Source organism: Armigeres subalbatus, chromosome 2, assembly GCF_024139115.2.
Source record: "Armigeres subalbatus isolate Guangzhou_Male chromosome 2, GZ_Asu_2, whole genome shotgun sequence".
Taxonomy (NCBI): Eukaryota; Metazoa; Arthropoda; class Insecta; order Diptera; family Culicidae; genus Armigeres; species Armigeres subalbatus.
Genome location: NC_085140.1, coordinates 14,144,771 through 14,164,060, shown reverse-complemented (window position 1 = coordinate 14,164,060; position 19,290 = coordinate 14,144,771). Strand labels below are relative to the sequence as shown.

General features: G+C 38.6%; 1 protein-coding gene across 1 annotated transcript in view; it reads right to left on the bottom strand.

The window, feature by feature from the left end:
- The window catches only part of LOC134217852 (BAI1-associated protein 3), a 396,811-nt gene that overhangs the window by 204,156 nt on the left and 173,365 nt on the right, over positions 1-19,290 (bottom strand). The window contains exon 3 of the mRNA XM_062696671.1: positions 9,420-9,795. Coding sequence (XP_062552655.1) covers positions 9,420-9,795 — 376 coding nt within the window. The remainder of the gene's footprint in view (positions 1-9,419; positions 9,796-19,290) is intronic.

Genomic DNA, 19,290 nt, shown 5'->3' with positions numbered 1-19,290 from the left:
TTTCCAACCGAGTCGCCAACTGTCAAATGGTTGTTCGAATGACTTCACATACATTCAAACAAAGCAGCAACCAAAGCGTTTTTTTGGGGGCGGAGTTAATGTTCGTCAAACTGCTTGACTGGTGGGTGTTATGGAACGTACACACGGTCAAGCAGTTTGACCAACATTGACTCCACCTCTCGTTTATTCAAACATCCATCAAGTTTTATCAACAGCGGCACGAACAATCAATTTATTCGACCAACAATATCACACACGCCGACCGTTGAGCTACAAATGCTCAAACATGTTCGGCGAACCTCGACTCCACCCCCGACTACTCAAACTAAAATCAAACCGTTTTATTTTTTTCCAACCGAGCCGCCAACTGTCAAATGGTTGTTCGAACAACTTCACACACATTCAAACAAAGCAGCAACCGAAGCGTTTTCTTGGGGGCGGAGTCAATGTTCGTCAAACTGCTTGACTGGTGGGTGTAAAATGAAAATTTCCAAATTCGAGACCGTCACGAAATTAGGAGAGATTTCAATCGCTAATAGCTCCTTTATCCTTCGATGGATTTTCGAGATTTTATTATCAATCGAATTGGAAACTCTTCAACAATTCAAGCTTACTAATGATTATCAACGTAAAAACATTAAGAATTCCAATTTTTAACAAAACCAGTACAACATCAAAGTCTCGTTACGACCGCTATCTGGTGCTTTACTTTTGTGCGGTGATTCGCATACGAAGTAAAACAATAGAACCAGAGCAATGACCGTGGTCGATGCAGAGTAGTGTTTATGAAAAAGTGCTACAGATGCTGGACATGTTCGTATAAGCAAGGGGTGATTGATTATAATTGTTAATAATTCGTTAAAGCCTACATTGATGGACATAATTATTCATTGTAATCCCTCTAGGATGATTCTAGACCAACATTTGAGAAGGCATCATCAGCACTGGGGAATAAAGTTGGGGTTCTAAGTAAAAATTTTAAATTGTCGTGTCCAATCATTTTCATATTCTGAGTTACGCCAATTTTGTTCGAAACAGTGACCAGGTCACAAATGTTTTGATGCGCAATCGAACATGATTTGGATGTGCAGCAAAGACTCACAAGACTTGTAGAGTACACCAAAAGCTTCCGTTTAAAGGCTGTTGCGATGATGTTTGGCTTTTATATCTCTCGTTAGCTTTTTCTAAATTGAAAACAGCTCAAAAACACTGAATCGACTTGAGCAACCTCGAAATTTTCTCCGAATTTGCTGAAAATTTCACAGCTGTGTTGCGTAACAATTTGATGCTAGCAAGAAAAGTTATTAAAGAAATACTTACTCGTGAGAAATTCAATTGAACATGTAAAAGAATTACATATCCATAATGAAGAACATTTCTGTTTTCTTTATAACTTTGCTTAAAAAATCCGATCGTTTCGCAACAACAACTGCCTTACAGATTAGGAAATATTCTATGAAGTCGCTGGATTGGTTTTATTCAAATAGTTATTGGGCAGCCTCACGTTACGATCTTTTACTTACAGGGCGATTTTTATAGTTATTTCTATACAAAATTAAAACTGCTCGTGCTCAGTCAAATTACAACCAATTCAGTTAAAAATGAAAGAGGTTCATTAAAACTGCAAATGTTATCGTTCAAGCATAGGGGAGCGAAAAAGTCAAAATTTGAACCACTCCAAGCTCATGCTTAAACCAGGTAATAAAATGAATTATCTTATTATCTGCTTTACGTAGTTTATGTCAGGCGGTCGTATCTTGTATATAACCCATCTGATTTTTAATACAAAAAAGCACCGCCACATAGTACGAAGCGGAAATCATTGCGGTGTGCACTAATTTCACGGGTGCTGCTGGGGTTTTGCTGATTGAATAAAGACACATCATACAAGTACAGAGCATATCACTTATGCAGTATTACCGATTTTTTATTTCTTGCAGATATTTAAAATGGCATTCCTGTACGGCGGAACCAGATGAGACAATATAGGGTAAGGTGGTTTAATATGCCTCCCCTATGGCAACTCCTTGATAACTTTTTACTTTTCAACGCAAATAAATGCGAACTTTGTGTTATTTGCTAGTCAAGGAAGTCGCAAATGCATTGCCCGTGAGTAGTTCTATAAAAATATTACAGAGAACAAGTAGTAAAGCTTTTTTGAAAAGTTGTGAAAAAAATGGATTTCAAAAAGTGCCTGGGCAATACGCCCCACCTTAGTCAAAAGCGTTTCATAGCCCTTCATTAGTATTTTATCAATCCCATAGTAAAAAGGTTACAAATCCTTATGTGCTTGACATTAAAAACCAACACAAGTCCATTTAAGCAAGTTTGAATTACATTTCAATAGTTTCCATATAACTTGAAAGCAAGTGCTGCTAGCTCGCCGCGCTTGTGCCCAGTTGGTAAGGGCATATCGTCCTGCCTACACTGGGGCGTTTTGTCCAGTAAAACATATTTTTGAAAAACGTTACTTTTTTTATATGGAAGCAATTTTATATCATACTAGTCGACCCGGCAGACGTTGTCCTGCATAGTAGGCGAAAATGTGCGTTGCGAACTGCTTATGCAGAATTCCCATACGATTCTGAATTTCAGTTTTTCACGATTTACTCAACTTTATTCGTGATTTTCGTATAAGGAAATATCATATAAACCCGTCGGAAACTATAACGAATGTTTCTGCTGAAGAATTGAAAAAATCCATCCAACCGTTTTCGAGTTATGCGGATACGAACACAGACCATTTCATTTTTATATATATGTAAGAAGACTACCGAAAAATGCCCAGCTTTGCCCGGGTGTTTAAGTAGCAAATGTCATATTCTGGACTATTAGTAACACCGCACTCTAGATCAATTTTCGTGCTATTGTTTTCTTGCCTCAACCAATGACCCAAAGCAGTATTCTACTGATTTTCTTTCTGATTTCCTGTCCTCGTTATATTTACCAACTTTTTGTACATACAAACCTTACAGATCCCAAGACTAATCGATTAGAAAGAAAACTTTGCAAATGGGTTAACCTGTTCGTGAGTTAAATCGTCAGGAAGGAAACCTCAACTAATTTTTATTTATATAGATAGATTAACCACTGGGAAAAGTTATTTATTTGCCCAACTGAGTGTTCCAAGTTTTGTGGACAGTATGCTAGTATGCTCTCCAGAATGTTGAGCAAACAAACATGAAAAGTTTCATCAAATCTGTAGCTTTTTGTATTTTGCTATTATTTTCATTATGTAATACAAAAATACTTCCACATTCACATAGTATGATGGTTTTACAAATATTTATAGGTACCTACTGATTTTGACCCTTAGTTAGTTATTTTTTTTTTCTAGAAATCAAAGGGGGCCGTTTTGGCCAGGAGGGGCACATTATACCGTCTTACCCTATGGATGGATACGATGCGCGTCCTAATAAATAGTGGCTATGGGGTCAGTTTTGGGAGCTTCGCAGTTGACGCTGCTTTTATTTTTGTATTTGTGATTCAAATTGAAAACTTTTGAAATAATAAAACTCCAAATATCATAATAAAATATATTTATAAAGAGAACATAAATGCAGTGTTGGGGGTGGGAGGTTCAGTTATGAAGAACTAGCTTTATGTACCTTATAGCCTTGCTCGGAATGGCCAGTTTGATTTTCAGTTTTTTTTTTACAATCAGAATAAGATAAAACCAATTGGTCAACAGGGTAATTGTGTTAACTTATTGATACTTCAAGATTTGATTAAAAGAAGGCTTTTGGAAACATTGACTGATCTTGAAGAAGGGATCGTTGTTTTGAATAGCCTTATTCCGGGCAAACGTCAATTGCTAAAAAAAGAAATACATCCACCGATGCTCTATTCATTCATTATTTATATTTTTAAAGAAGGGATCACACCCACCATTGCCTTATTCCGGGCAAATGCCTACTTTTAAAGAAGCAATCACATCCACCATCCAGAAGGAAAAACATTAATCATTGCTTTTCAATGGGCAAACCATGATTCCGATGAAGGGTAACAATTTTCATTGCTTTATACCCAGCAAATGCATGCTTACTGTGAAAGATTTTTCTGATGCTGTTCATAATTCATGTCGAATGACCTTTTAGGCCAAATAGTGTTATGTTAATGGACTGCTTTAATCAGGGATATGTCATTTTCAGGGAAATGTCATATTCTGGGATATGTGTATCGGTAAGAATCACTTTTGGAAAATATCATTTTCGTCATTTTTGGGGAAATGTTATTACCGGGAAAATGTTATTATCAAGGATTTGCTATTTTTGTGGAATTCGGGAAATTTGTTTTCGGAGCATTGTACAATGTCAAAAATCCTCGAATGAACTAAATTAGAGGGATTTTAATTTAAGTCGTTTTCTAAGCAAAGTCCAAAATCCCTCCCAGCCTCTCTATAATAGTTTCCTTTGGGTAGAGAATACGTGTTTACAAATTTGGTTTGAATTGACCCATGCAATAAAAAGGTATACTAAACTGTTCGTTTAATAAATATCCTCTCTCTTATTCAGCTATGACACTCCTACCCAGTCTGATATAGTCTTCCTTAATCAGAGAATACGGGTTCCAAATTTGGTGGACATCGGTAAATGGGTTCAAAAGTTATGCTTCTCAAATGACCTACCCACATTCACTAAAATTGTTTCCTTAGGACAGACAATATTTGATACGATTCAAATCGGTCATTTGGTTCAAGGCTTACATTGAGTTGATCGATTGCTGACCAATACTTCTCCCCCCATATCCTCCCTTTTTCAAAGAGCATCCCTAACCTAACTATCGTTGTCTCCTTAATATCAAGAATGTGTGTTCCAAATTTGGTTGAAATCGGCCAAGGGGTTCAAAAGGTACACTGAGTTGATCAATAACTTTGCATTACCCCTCCCCCACACCCTCCCCCTTTTCCAAAGAGTATGCTTAACTACTCTATCGTCGTCTCCTAAAGATGAAGAATGTGTGTGCCCTCCTTAGCCGTGCGGTAAGACGCGCGGCTACAAAGCAAGACCATGCTGAGGGTGGCTGGGTTCGATTCCCGGTGCCGGTCTAGGCAATTTTCGGCTTGGAAATTGTCTCGACTTCCCTGGGCATAAAAGTATCATCGTGTTAGCCTCATGATATACGAATGCAAAAATGGTAACTTGGCTCAGAAACCTCGCAGTGAATAACTGTGGAAGTGCTTAATGAACACTAAGCTGCGAGGCGGCTCTGTCCCAGTGTGGGGATGTAATGCCAATAAGAAGAAGAAGAAGAAGAAGTGTTCCAAATTTGGTTGAAATCGGCCAAGGGGTTCAGAAGGTACACTGAGTTGATAAATAAATAAGCAATACCCTTCCCCGCACCACCCTCCCCTTTTTTCCAAAATACATCTTTAACTCCCCTATCATCGTCTCCTTAAAATAAAGAATGTGTGTTCCAAATTTGGTTGAAATCGGCCAAGGGGTTCAAAAGGTACACTGAGTTGATCAATAACTATGCAATACCCCTCCCCCCAAACCCTCCCCTTTTCCAAAAAGCATCCCTAATGCTCCTATCGTCATCTCCTAAAGATAAAGAATGTGTGTTCCAAATATGGTTGAAATCGGCCAAGGGGTTCAAATGGTACACTGAGTTGATCGATAGCTAAGCAAAACCCCACCCCCCCACCCCTCCCCTTTTCCAAAGAGCATCCCCAACCCCCCTATCGTCGTCTCCTTAAGATAAAGAATGTGTGTTCCAAATTTGGTTGAAATCGGTCAATGGGTTCAGAAGTTATGCTGGAACATACATACAAACATACAAACATTGAGTTTTATATACAGTCAAACCTCCATGAGTCGATATTGAAGGACTATTGACATATAGAAATATCGAGTTGTGGAATGGGAAATCTTTGAAATGCTGTTTGGAGGGACCATCGCAGTAACCCATAAAATATTTTTTAATATGGCATAATTTGCTTCCATGAGTCGATATCGAGTCATAGAACATCGACTCATGGAGGTTTGACTGTATATATATAGAATATAGATATAGATAGATCGAAAGCTTCGTTTTCATGTAACCATTTTTATCTGACAGTTCTATAATTTCACTTTTGATGTCTAAACGTAATTTTTGAGCCGTGGGTGTAACGGAAATTTGCGTACTTTTATTTTGAACATACGCAACTCACTACAAAAAAGAACCAACGCAACTTCTTAGTTTTATCAACAATGCCTTTCTCGTACAACAAAGTTTTGGGTTTTTAATTTTAATAATGATTTTTCTTTCTTTGTACCCTGTTGATCATGTTTTGTGAAATCTAGAAGATTGATACGTCGCAAGATGGATTTCAGATCACACAAAAAAATGATGACTAACTGATCAACATCATTCAGGTACCTTGAAATATTTTATATGTCTGTTGTACTTGATATTATTTTCATTGCTTTAAAGGATTTTTAAGTGCACACACGGATATACAGACATTTGCTCAGTTCGTCGAGTTGAGTTGATTGGTTTTTTTATTTCTTCCTTTATTTGTTAGGCACTCTGTGTTACTTAACCGCTACTGTGCCGAGATCTACTGTGGTATTCTGCCGTACATGGACAAATGGACACAATGCACTCATGATGAGATGGACTGGCAACGACATTAATGATGAGCAATGGAAATCTAAAAATAGATGCTGTGTGGATTCTGTACGGCAGAATACCACAGTAGATCTCGGCACAGTAGCGGTTAAGTAACACAGAGTGCCTAGGAAATAAAGGAACAAAACAAACTGAAATGACCTGTGCACTAGGGTGGTTCAAAAAATTGATTTTGCTCCACAGTGCTCATCTGATTCTTTATCATGTTCTGAGTATCCTCTGGATATTTGAGCTCATTTGGATTCAAACTGATTTAGCACAAGCCGTTTCAAGTTTGCATGCAAATTAGTATGGGGAAATTTATTTTTTCATCATACTGTTAATGATGCTTCCCCATTAAGCGTAGGTTAAAAGAAAACCTAGGTACATAGCTAGAAGAAATACTCAACCGCTTTCAATCAACAAAAACCGTATATTGATTAATCGCCCCAATAATTAGTAATCGATTTTAAGACAGGTTGCGAATCTTTAGTCATGATCGTTAAACTTCTTTGAGGGCATCACTGAAATGTGCAGTGCAACATAGTAGCCTGAATTTGTGAGTGCAATCTTTCGGGCCACGAGCAGCAATGTTGCCTGTTGATGAGTAATGCAATTAGCTCCAGAAAACCACGGTATAGATTAAATTCGATTACTAATTATTGGAACGATTAATTGAGATGCGGTTTTCACTGAGTGGAAGCTGTTGAGTATTTCTTTTAGCTATATAGGTTTTCTTTTAACCTACGCTTAATGGGGAAGCGTCATTAACAGTATAATGAAAAAATAAATTTCCCCATACCAATTTGCATGCAAACTTGAAATGGCTTGTGCTAAATCAGTTTTAATCCAAATGAGCTCAAATTTTCAGAGGACACATGGTAAAGAATCAGATGAGCGCTGTGGAGCAAAATCAATTTTTTGAACCACCCTACTGTGCACGATATGCCCCTATTTAAACCAGCCCAAGTCATCGAACGACACCCAAAATATGAAAAATAATCGACTGAGCCTGGCGGTGCAGAATCATTTTTGAACCACCCTAATTATTAGTTTGCTGCTATCGGTGCCGGTACTTACATTCGCTCCGCGACCAGTTTCAATACATTTTTTGGGGCAAAAAAACCAGTTTTTTTTAGATTTGAAGCGACAACTGATTGATTTCAAAAAGAGAAGACTAATCTGGATTCGATTAACATTTCGAGCTGCTCATGTGCGGAGAAGTGTGTAAAAACTTGTTTTTTTTTCAATGCCTTTGGGAAGAAGTGAAGTGCAGTGATAAACCCACCAAATCGCGAACGGCTATCAAATTGGCACGAAAGTGCAAATTTATGCTTTAATTAGAGCCGAAATGCATAGGACTCTTTGAAGAAACATGCTCTTTGGCACGGGAAGCAAATATATATGATGTGAGCAGGTTAGTAATTTGAATATTAAACTTTTGTTCGATGCATTCGAATGTTGTTGGGAGAGGAGTGCGGGAGGGGTGGAGTCGACCCCTGGAAGGTCCGGTGCCATATTGACTGCCATCATGGTACTCTTCCAACTATGTGTTTGAGATGGACTGAGAAAAAGCAGCTTACAAAAGCAGCAGCAAAAGCAGAATGTTTTGCTCGCATTACTAACTGGAGAACCCCAATTTTTCATGAAATTTTTTCAATTTTTCTCAGAATGGAGTGCTGTCCTGAGCGATAGTAAATAAACGAATGATCCTTGATGTTTATATGTAAGTATGTGTGAATCTTTCCTGATCATGGCGACGGCGCCATGTCATCCAGTTAAGGACGACCTTTCGCTGTTCATTTAGCCATTCATTCTAGCCAACCGGAAATAAGAGCAGATGCTGGACTTGAATACCTCTAGCCAAAGTTCTGCCCCTTTGTTGAACAATACCATTGTAAACCGCTTGATGGTTCCACCATTACCTTGATTGATAAAGCGAACATAATTTGTCATGCATAATAAATATTTTGAATTCCAAACTCCAACTTTTTGGTGAATGTAAGCGTTGTATGTTCTTAGGCACCACTTTTTCATTGATTAATACAGCAAACCACGATGAACAAGAATAATCAAAAAAACAAAATTGATTAGTTGCAGATTGTTTTTGTTCTCATGTATCTCCATGGGAATTTCTCCTGAATTTTCATGGAAAACTAGATTTGAACATCATAGTGTTTCATAATTTTTTATTTTTGTCATAAGACGAGTTTGTACAATTCTATATAATTGTATTTTTGACAGATACGTATTTCGACTTCAACAGTCTTCAGTGTCCCGTACTTGACTCGACTTCCTCGATTGAGGTCGAAATACGTATCTGTCAATGGCACAATTAATTGGTGGAATTGTTCAAACTAGTCTAATGACAAGTTAAGACATTCTGCTCACAGCTCAACATAATTTTTTTATCCATTTTCTATTGTTTTTCAAATAATATAAGAAAACCATCTTTATCACTAGGTGTATTAATCTAAGTTTCTTTTCCATGAAACCCCGTATGTTTAAAGGTATTTAACTGTTGGCTATGATAAGGTCTTGTACCACACTGTATTTAATAGACACTTACCAATCTGCCGACAACAATGTTCTTCGTTTTCCAACTAAATTGAAAGCTGTCACTTCATTTAACATGGGTAGAAACAATTCTTCCCCATCCGGAACGAACGCAAGCATTCATCCGTATAAATAAACACAATCATCAATTAGATCCATGAGATCACGTGTCTCCATCCACAATGGTTGGATAAAATTGAACCATTTTCTATCATAACAAATCCAGGTGAGATCGAATCTCGCTCCACTTTCTAGAGCAGTGCACTTACCCGGACGATGATTTGATTTCGACCTCAGGCCAGGACGGTCGTCGCTTCCACACCGAGAAGCAGGGCTTATCTGGCGAGGTTGGATTCGGAGAGTTGCGGCCCCGAAACGATCCGGTACGACCCGGGGGGACCAACGAGTCCAAGCCCCGAGCAGACGATTGTCGACGCATCGGAGAAGCGCTGCCTCCGGCCCCTCCAGAACCCGACCCAACGCCGCCGGTATTCGCTCCAGCAGCCCCGGCCACTGTTAGGTTTGTGCTGCTTCCCGTTCCGGCTCCACATGTGCCTATTCCACTGACGGCACCGCCAACGGTGCCACTGGCCGCTCCGACGATTGAGCCTGCAGGTCCGGACGGTGTTACCACTTTCGGGTAGCCTAGTCGGAGGGAGAGACAAAGAGAATATACGTGTGCATTAGATGACGATGACACTTCAATTAAGAACTTGGAAAAACAAAGGCATGTCGATGATGCTTGAAACGATGGAATGCGGGGTGTAGAGAGGGCTTGAGAGTTGTTTAACTGGAGGATGACTCCTTGTTGAACTGGAGACACACTGATTGAAAAATGTGCATAGTTTCACATCAAATGTGGGGCTATATAGGTAGAATAATTATCTGGATGAGTATAGGAATACACGTTTTTCATTGCTCATAAAGGGCAGCTTTTGATCTCCTTATTTAAGGTATCTTGTTGCATGCTAAATTCTGTCGTGAGTCGGAGATAAAATTCTGTAAGTAAAAGAGACATTTTGTTGCATAACGATTTGCTGTCTGAAATCCGTTACGCTATAACGAGCCAACTTGTTTGATGATTTTCTTTAATAAGTCGATACTGTTTTTAAAATATTTTTCTTTTTAAGATTATGTATATCGGTCTAGTGCACATTTCTTTTGTGAAGTTCAAAATTTGTTTCCACAGACATAGGCTAATCGAAAAGTTGAGTTTCGACTAAATTACTTCGGAGAATCTTTGTGAGTGTATAGTCCCCAGTTTGAACTGAAACCAGCTGAGTGTTGCTACAGATGTGCTCATCTGCATTGAACTGAAACTTCGAAAGTAAATGTCGTACCTTCTTAGAAGTGAGCCGAAAGTTTCCTGCTTCAAAAGCATTAATTAACACTGGAGCATAGCACAAAGAATAGGTTGGTGCGCACGTTGATGACATGCCAAAAATTTTCAACACGAGATCCATTTCTCTACTTTACAGTTTGTGCACAACGAGCACAGAAATTTCCCAATTTCACAAGAAAAGCCATTAGATTAGAATTTAAGTACTCTTATCCTTTTTTGTGATAAATTCCTTTGACCATCAGATAGCATCATCATCATCGTCTTGGCTTCGGTATCGGTCTGTTGTACAGAAGACCACAAACGTGTTGGAATGTCGATTGAATTCATCTTCTCCGGGGATAATAAATGTCCCAATCGGAATGGAAAAGAGGTGAAGCTGGAATGTCTCGGTCCTGTCCCAATCGACCGCAAATCGATCCGGAAACGTGTTCAACATCTAGTGAAGCTAATAATAAAAGATTGCTCCACTGATAAAGACAGGAAAGCCTCAGTGGGACGTCTGATGGGCCTGGTAGGAACCACAAACGGACAACCGGAAAGGTCATCCATCCGGGGAAACCATTAAGGGGGGTGTATGTGTGATAATTATCACGTGTCAATCGACAGGAGCAGCAGCAACTGTTTGAAATAGTGGAACGTTGACATTCTGGCTTGTCATTGTTAAATTAATTGACCGGTTGATGTCGGAAGGGAAGTCTTTCAATTCCGCTATACAATGTGGTGAAATAATGCACTCAAATATGGCATATGATGCGGACCGGAACTGGCAGTTTTTATTTTGCAATCGTCGTCAGAGTTTTTTTTTCTGAAACTCTGCTACAAGATGCACATGATGGATAAATTAATTATCGCAATTTATTGTCCCTTTCGATTCCGTCAACTCCATCAGTGTCGGAAAGAAGGGTTATAAGGAAAGTTAACATTGAATAAGTGAGGCTAATGAAGCGATAGAAAACTGAATCGAATCAAATGGGGCCATCATAAATACAAATAATGAAAATACCATCTAGCCAACATTCGTGAGCAGTCATAAAAAAACATGTGTGTATCGATCCAAAAAACATTTGTTATTGAGAATTTTGAATATTTTTCAATTAATCTTTCACGTCAATTTTTAGATTGATTTTTTTTTTTCAATATTGAATAATATTGAACACACAGAATATTAAAAATATGCCAATAAACAATTTAGAAAATCTAACACAACAAGACACCTGCTGAATCCGATCACCAATTGCCACCTCAGTTAGCTCTTTTTTATGGAATTCCTGATTGCCCATGGGACTATTTTTTAGAGGAAGAATTCATAGGAAAATTTCCGAAGAAGTTTTGAAGAATTTTTAGCAAAATTTAAAAAAAAATCCCATAGGAAATTTTAAAGAATTTCTCGAATTCTGAAGAATTTCCCAAGAAAATTCCGAAGAATTTCCCAAGGAAATTCCGAAGAATTTCCCAAAGAAATTTAGGAAATCCCGAATAATTTCCCAAGGAAATTCCGAAGAATTTCCCAAGAAAATTCCGAAGAATTTCCCAAGAAAATTCCGAAGAATTTCCCAAGAAAATTCTGAAGAATTTCCCAAGAAAATTCTGAAGAATTTCCCAAGGAAATTCCGAAGGAAATCCCGAAGGAAATTCCGAAGAATTTCCCAAGGAAATTCGAAGAATTTTCAAGGAAATTCGAAGAATTTCCCAAGGAAATTCCGAAGAATTTCCCAAGGAAATTCCGAAGAATTTCCCAAGGAAATTCGAAGAATTTCCCAAGGAAATTCCGAAGAATTTCCCAAGGAAATTCCGAAGAATTTTCCAAGGAAATTCCGAAGAATTTCCCGAAAAAATTCCGAAGAATTTCCCAAGGAAATTCCGAAAAATTTCCCAAGGAAATTCCTAAGAATTTCCCGAGGAAATTCCGAAGAATTTCCCGAGGAAATTCCGAAGAATTTCCCAAGGAAATTTCGAAGGAAATCCCGAAGGAAATCCCGAAGAATTTCGCAAGGAAATTCCGAATAATTTCCAAAGGAAATTCCGAAGAATTTCCCAAGGAAATTCCGAAGAATTTCCCAAGGAAATTCCGAAGAAATTTCCAAGGAAATTCCGAAGAAATTTCCAAGGAAATTCCGAAGAAATTTCCCAAGGAAATTCCGAAGAATTTCCCAAGGAAATTCCGAAGAATTTGCCAAGGAAGTTACAAAGAATTCCCCAAGGAAATGAAGAAGAATTTGCCAAGGAAATTCCGAAGAATTTCCCAAGGAAATTCCGAACAATTTCCCAAGGAAATTCCGAAGAATTTCCCAAGGAAACGAAGAATTTCCCAAGGAAATTCCGAAGAATTTCCTAAAGAAATTCCGAAGAATTTCCCAAAGAAATTCCGAAGAATTTCCCAAAGAAATTCCGAAGAATTTCCCAAGGAAATTCTGAAGAATTTGCCAAGAAAATTCCGAAGAATTTCCCAAGGAAATTCCAAAGTATTTCCCGAGCAAATTCCGAAAAATTTCCCGAGGAAATTCCGAAGAATTTCCCGAGGAAATTCCGAAGAATTTCCCGAATTCAATAGAATCTGAAACGGCATTATCTGAAAAACAGAACAGTAATTCGTTCTTCCGCAACAAAGCATTATTCTGATCTCATTGCGTATCTTCTTGTATCGAACAGCACGCATGCATTTTTGATGATCCGATGTTGTAATCCATTTTGCGTTTGTTTCTACCATATCAAGCTGTCATCCTTCCATCAGCAGGACCGGTTCAGCAGGGTACTATTTTTTCCACATCAATAAATGATGGAGAGATGCCTGAAATCGATTTTCCGTTTAGAAGCAACTCAATCCATACAATATCTTTACTTGCACAGCTCTCATATCCACCTTTCCCACGTCCCAACCCATCAGGAACGTTGCATGCATTCCCAGGATGCACTCGACGCAGCATACCTGCAACACGTGCAAGAAATTACGAAAAGTTCCCCAGTCAAGTCAGCAAGAAACGGGTCGAACTTTGCTCTCAACCTCAACCGACGAAAAACGGTGCACTCTTACGCGGCGAAATTCGAAGTCAAAGTCAAAGTCATCTTCCGTTTCCGCGTTCCGCACCGATGATGATGGTTTATGGCAGAACCAATCCCAAGTAAACTGCAGCCAGTAATCAATTATTCTTCCTAGCAGCCGGCAGCGGAACAGCAGGAAGTTTGGCGGAAAAGGATTTGACATAAAACAGTTTGTAATTTTTTGGTTTTCCCGTCATATTTTATTCCACCCTCTTGCTTGGACGAACAAAGACCGGCGTTGTCTTAACTGCCAGCAGTGTCGGAACAGGAAATAGTTGGCGTTCGGCCACGCTGAGCACATCGTTCGCAGAAACAAACCGCTTGTAGGAAGAGCGTGCATCGTGCAGGCGAGGTGCTAGCAACAATCGGCGGGGTTCCCATACTGTGGCGAAAAGTTTGTTGCGCTCCTCTTGCGGTATTCGACCGGATGGTAGGTCGGTTGATTGTTAGCACTGAACAGGCGGAAAGTTTCACTTTTATGTGCTCGACTTTTTCGTTCGATGTTCCGTTTTGACGTGAAGCACCTCGTTTTCGTCTGCCTGCACGTATGCGAGCTCAGCAGATTTCTCCTCTTACGTACTACTGTTGTAATGGCTTTTGTTTCGACGTCGAGCTTGTGCGGTGTCTGATAATGTAGGTGAACTTTTAAGAAGAATAAGGTTAGCCGTTTAAACTTCAATGTAGAGGCCCTTTAACGAATTTCAACAAAGAGTATCAAGTTTTCTGCAGAGAACCGATTAGTCGATTTACTATCTAAATTTCGAATTTCTTCTATATTAGGAGCATTTGCCTCGTACCTCAACAACGTTTTGGCCAAAAATCTGTTTTATCACTTCATGCATAGATTCACCTTTGTATGTTAGCAACTGGAATTTAAACCGTGACATAATCTTCAGAAAACTGGTTTCGAATTAAGAATTCCGCGAATTTTATTTTATACAATACAATAATATTATTTTTTTTTCGTTTATTATAACCAAAAAATGTAAGACACAGGAATTGAAAACGAGCTTTTTGAGTCAGAGCACGAGATGCACCATTTTAGTTGGGCTTCCTGGTTGATTACAGATTGGTCAAAGCACAGTAGTTTTATTTTTATTTTTAGATACTACGCTATGGGAAATTTATTCGAAATCATAGTCATGATTTTATGAATTGATAAATTCTACGGTATCATCATTATAGGAATGATTCTTACTGTAAAAGAATTAATTTTGATTCGTATTCGAATCTCGAGATGAATATTTTGTCATATGTCTAGTGATGAGTACCACATACGTAATTATTGTCTTGATAAGATTTGCATATGACTCACTGAATGGCTATTCGAAAGCATCTGCAAAAATGTATGCAAAAGAAATTAAAATCGATTAATGACGTAACGGGGAATTCAAGACTGTTTTGAGAAGCCTTCCCAAAATTAAGTCAAGATAGGCGAAATTTAGCAACAATGTGAGACTGATTTATAAGCAAGCACTGTTTTAAAATCAAATAAATACAATCGTTGTACAAATTCAAATTGATCAACAAGCTGCGTTAAATTATATTCATTATACACAATTTACACAACAGAAATATTTATACAATTGTCTAAAGGTTGGGTTGTGTATAATTTTTAATTTATGACAATGGCTTGCCAAAAATATTAAAACATATCAAGTTTCTTGATGTTGTTTTGTTTAACGTTTTTATTTGTTTTTGTTCTGTGAATGTTTTTCTGGTGTTGTTCTGTTCTGTTTATTCCTCGTGTTATGATAAAACTCAAATTTTAGAATTGTGCTGCTCAGATGGTTTCTAATGGGTTTTTAAACAATCTTCCAGAATTGATCACAAATTTTCTCTAGAAGCCGAGGTAATTTTTAGTGAAATGACCATGGTTATGGATTTATTCGGGGGAGTACTGGGCTAACTTAGCTTCGAACCCCATCTTATGACGTGTCAAACGTGATTTTGCGAAAAGTGAGTAGTGAGGAATAAGGAATGATAAGTGATAAGTGAGACGTCTCTCGAACTTTTATATATAAACAAAATATTCGTTAGACCGAAAATGCCCGGTTGGTCGAAATTGTTGTTTGGCAGAAATAGCCATTTTTCCGAAACTGTCATTTGGCCGAAACAGTCGTACGGACAAAAATATCGTTTGGCCAATATAGGGTAACCAACTTAATTTGGACCCCTACAGATTTTGGACCCTCCTTGTGACATTTTTTTGAATTATGACCCAAAATTAATACCACTGCTATTTCCATCACTGGCTTCAAGATTTTACTTCATCTAAACGATTTTATAGGCTTAACTAAGTAAGTTCAACTAATGGAGGGATATTTGAATTTTCTAAATGTCATATCAATATTTCAAAAAAAAAAAAAATACACGCTAGAGCCACAGGAGCGCGCGTACTGAAAATACACTGGAGTATTTTTAGGAAGCGCGCAAGGGGCTCGGCGTGCATTTTTTTTTTGACAGTTTGACATGACATTTAGAAAATTCAAATATCCCTCTATTGGTTGAACTAACTTAGTTAAGCCTATAAAATCGTTTAGATGGAGAAAGCAGAACTTTTTGCACTGAGTATAGGACAACATTGGTTGGGGGTGTCCGAAATGTGTACATTTGAGGGTCCAACATATGTTGCACTGTCCAAAACGAAGAATATTTCCATTTCTCAAAGTTGCAAATTTCATCGGTTTCAATTTCAAATATTGGGAAACACAAATATTGGGAAACACAAACAACAAACTAGGGGTCCGAAATTGGACATTTATCCTAATCGGCCGAAAATGTTGTTTGGTCGAACAATAATTAAGATGTCCACAAACACACACGATGCTACTGTCTCCGTCACTAGGAGACTGCGATTCTGTCGTCGTCGGAATGGAAGCGACCCAGTGCTGAAGTCACGGCAACTAGTTGTCGCCGTCGTGGCGGTGAAATTGCTTAGGTTTGGGAGAGGCTTTTATGTGAAAAGTGTGAATCGATTGATGGCAATTGAGAAGCGGGGAATAAGGAGCTTCCAACTCACATCTCATTTCTCACTCCTTATTTCTCACTTCTCATTTCTCATTGTGAAAAGCATTGAAAGAAGTTTGAAGTGAGAAATAATAAGTGAGAAACGAGGAGTAAGAAGTGATAAGTTAAACGTCTGACTTTTCACTTTTCATTGTGAGAAATGAGAATTGAGCTATGGGAAGTGGAACATGAGAAGCGTGAAATGAGTGAAAAGTGCGACCGCTCACTTCTCACTACTGCAGACATCTTTCTTCATCCTTGTTTTTTTTACTGCCATGTGAAATGAAGAGCGAGAAGAGAGAAGTGAGAAGTGAGAAAGAACAAGGGAGAATGTGAGACGACTTACTTCTCACTTTTCGTTTTTTTACTTCTCACTTTCTCAGTTATGATAAATTATTTCACACTTTTCACATTCACTATGGTTCGGCTCAGGGTCATATAGCTCCTTCGACATTTTCGAGATTAGTCAAATTATATTTTCGACCCAATAGCTTTGTCCACCAAACGATCATTTCAGTAAAATGATATTTTAGGCTTAATGACTTTTTCGGCAAAATAGCTCTTTCTGAAAACGACCAATTACGGCCAAACAGCATTTTCAGTCAAGATATCTCTTCGGCCTAACGCCATTTACGACCGAAAGTTCCATTTGACCATATGGAATTCCGATAGACGACTTTAGGCCTTACGCGTTATTTGGTCAAGTGACTTTTAGCCAAATTGCTCTCGCCTAAACATCCCTTCCCTTAATTTCAGATCTTAAAATTCTAAACAATCAACAAGAAGATGAGCGTTATATTCACCATTATCATTAGTTGCCATTTAAGGTGAGCACCGCCGCCGCCACCGTCAGATTTTGGCACGCCGCACCGCCGATATTTTTGCATCGGCGCGACGCCGTTCAAAATTTTTCACGCCTGTAGTCTATAATTTTCACCGCCGAATCAAAATTGAAGAAGTCCGCAATGAAATTTCCGTAGATTTTTCCGATTGCTCCCTAGAACATCAAGTTTTAACTCCAGAGATCTTTTCGTGGAAATACCAATGATATCCTTAAAAATTCCATACAATTTCTCGCTGAAATTTCGAAAATCCTTTCGTGAAAACTCAGGAAAACTACAAGTTATATGACTAAAATTAGTCCTCTCTAGCTTACATAGCTAAAATTGTTTGTTGTTAGTCATAGAACAGAAAATGTCGTTTGGCTAAAATGATAGTTTTGCTAGATGGCTAAAACGGCATTTTCGGCCAAATGATCTAGTCGGTCAATTGACTTTTTTCGATCATTTCGGCCAAATGACATTTACATTAAAAAAACCCAGATTAATCCACCTAGCGTTGGTGGTGCCTTTCTCGCATTTAGTTAAGACACCAACCTTATATGGGGTTTATATGGTCCGATGTACCATTTTCTTCATAACTTTGAAACGCAATGACCAATCGTTATAAAATTCAATAGTGATCAACAAGGCTTTGTACCCTGTCGAATGAAACTTGTTGCGAGAAAATCGGTTAAAAATTACTTTACGAAAAGTTGTCTAATGTTTTTTATAGCTTTTGTGCACACACATACACACACACATACACACACACATACACACATACATACACACGGACAAACAGACAAGTGCTCAGCTCGTCGAGCTGAGTCGATTGGTATATAATACTATGGGTCTCAGAGGCTTCTATAAAAAGTTCGGTTTCGGAGTGAAATGATAGCCTTTCGGTACAACTTAGTTGTTCGAGAAAGGCAAAAATCTGTTATGGAATCATTTTTTTTCGGTCAAATTACTAATTCGGCCGAATGGGCCTTTCGGCTGTTTGTCGCTTTCCGCCAAATGTAATTTTCGGTCAAACCATTTTCGACCTAAAACCGTTTCAGACGAACGTTTAATTCGGCCTAATTGAATCTGACTAGATAACTTTAGGCCAAGCTTTTGGCCTAACCTGTTATTCGAATGAATGACTTTCGGCCAAACGACAGTTATAGGGCCATTTGGCCGATAGATACAAGGCCAAAAGGTGTTTGGCCAAATAAGTCATATTGCCAAAACCCATCAATTTTATTTAGCTAAAATGGAAGCCGACTGTCCATTTTGCTTAAAAAGGCGGTTGGCCAAAAAGTTGTTTGGCCGAAATGGTCGTTTGGCAGAAAGCCCATTTGGCCGAAAATGTTATTCGGCAAAACGACAACGACGTGCTTTTTCGACCAAGCTACCAAATCGGCCGTATGTCGGTCAAAAACTGTTTTCCGTTGCATAACCGTTTTGACCAAACGTTCATTTCGGTCAAATACAATTCGGCTTGACAATTTTCGACTTAACGTATTATTCGGCCAAATGGCTTTCGCCAAAGAATTTTTGGGCAAACGACACTACCTCTTTTTCAAAAATTTTCCATTGAATTTCCGAAGTTTTTCGAATGGACAATACAAAGAATTCCCTCCCCTCCCCATGGCCACTGCGAGTTAGGGGGCCTGCCTAGGATGTGGTGGGGTTTGACAGTGGGCTCTATTAATCTCTACAAAAAGCTGCATGTGTCCATCAGCAGGCCCTATCAAACCCAGTCAACACATGAACGTATATGGTGTCGTGTAGGATGCTGAAGTGCAGGCGATAGAGGTACTTTTCCACACAACATGTATGTATATCGTCTCCAATTTAGCATCTTGTATTGCACCATGTGCGATTTTATGTAGACTGGAAAGCGACCGTGTGCCGCTCAAAGCGCACAAGCCCAACACGAGTGCC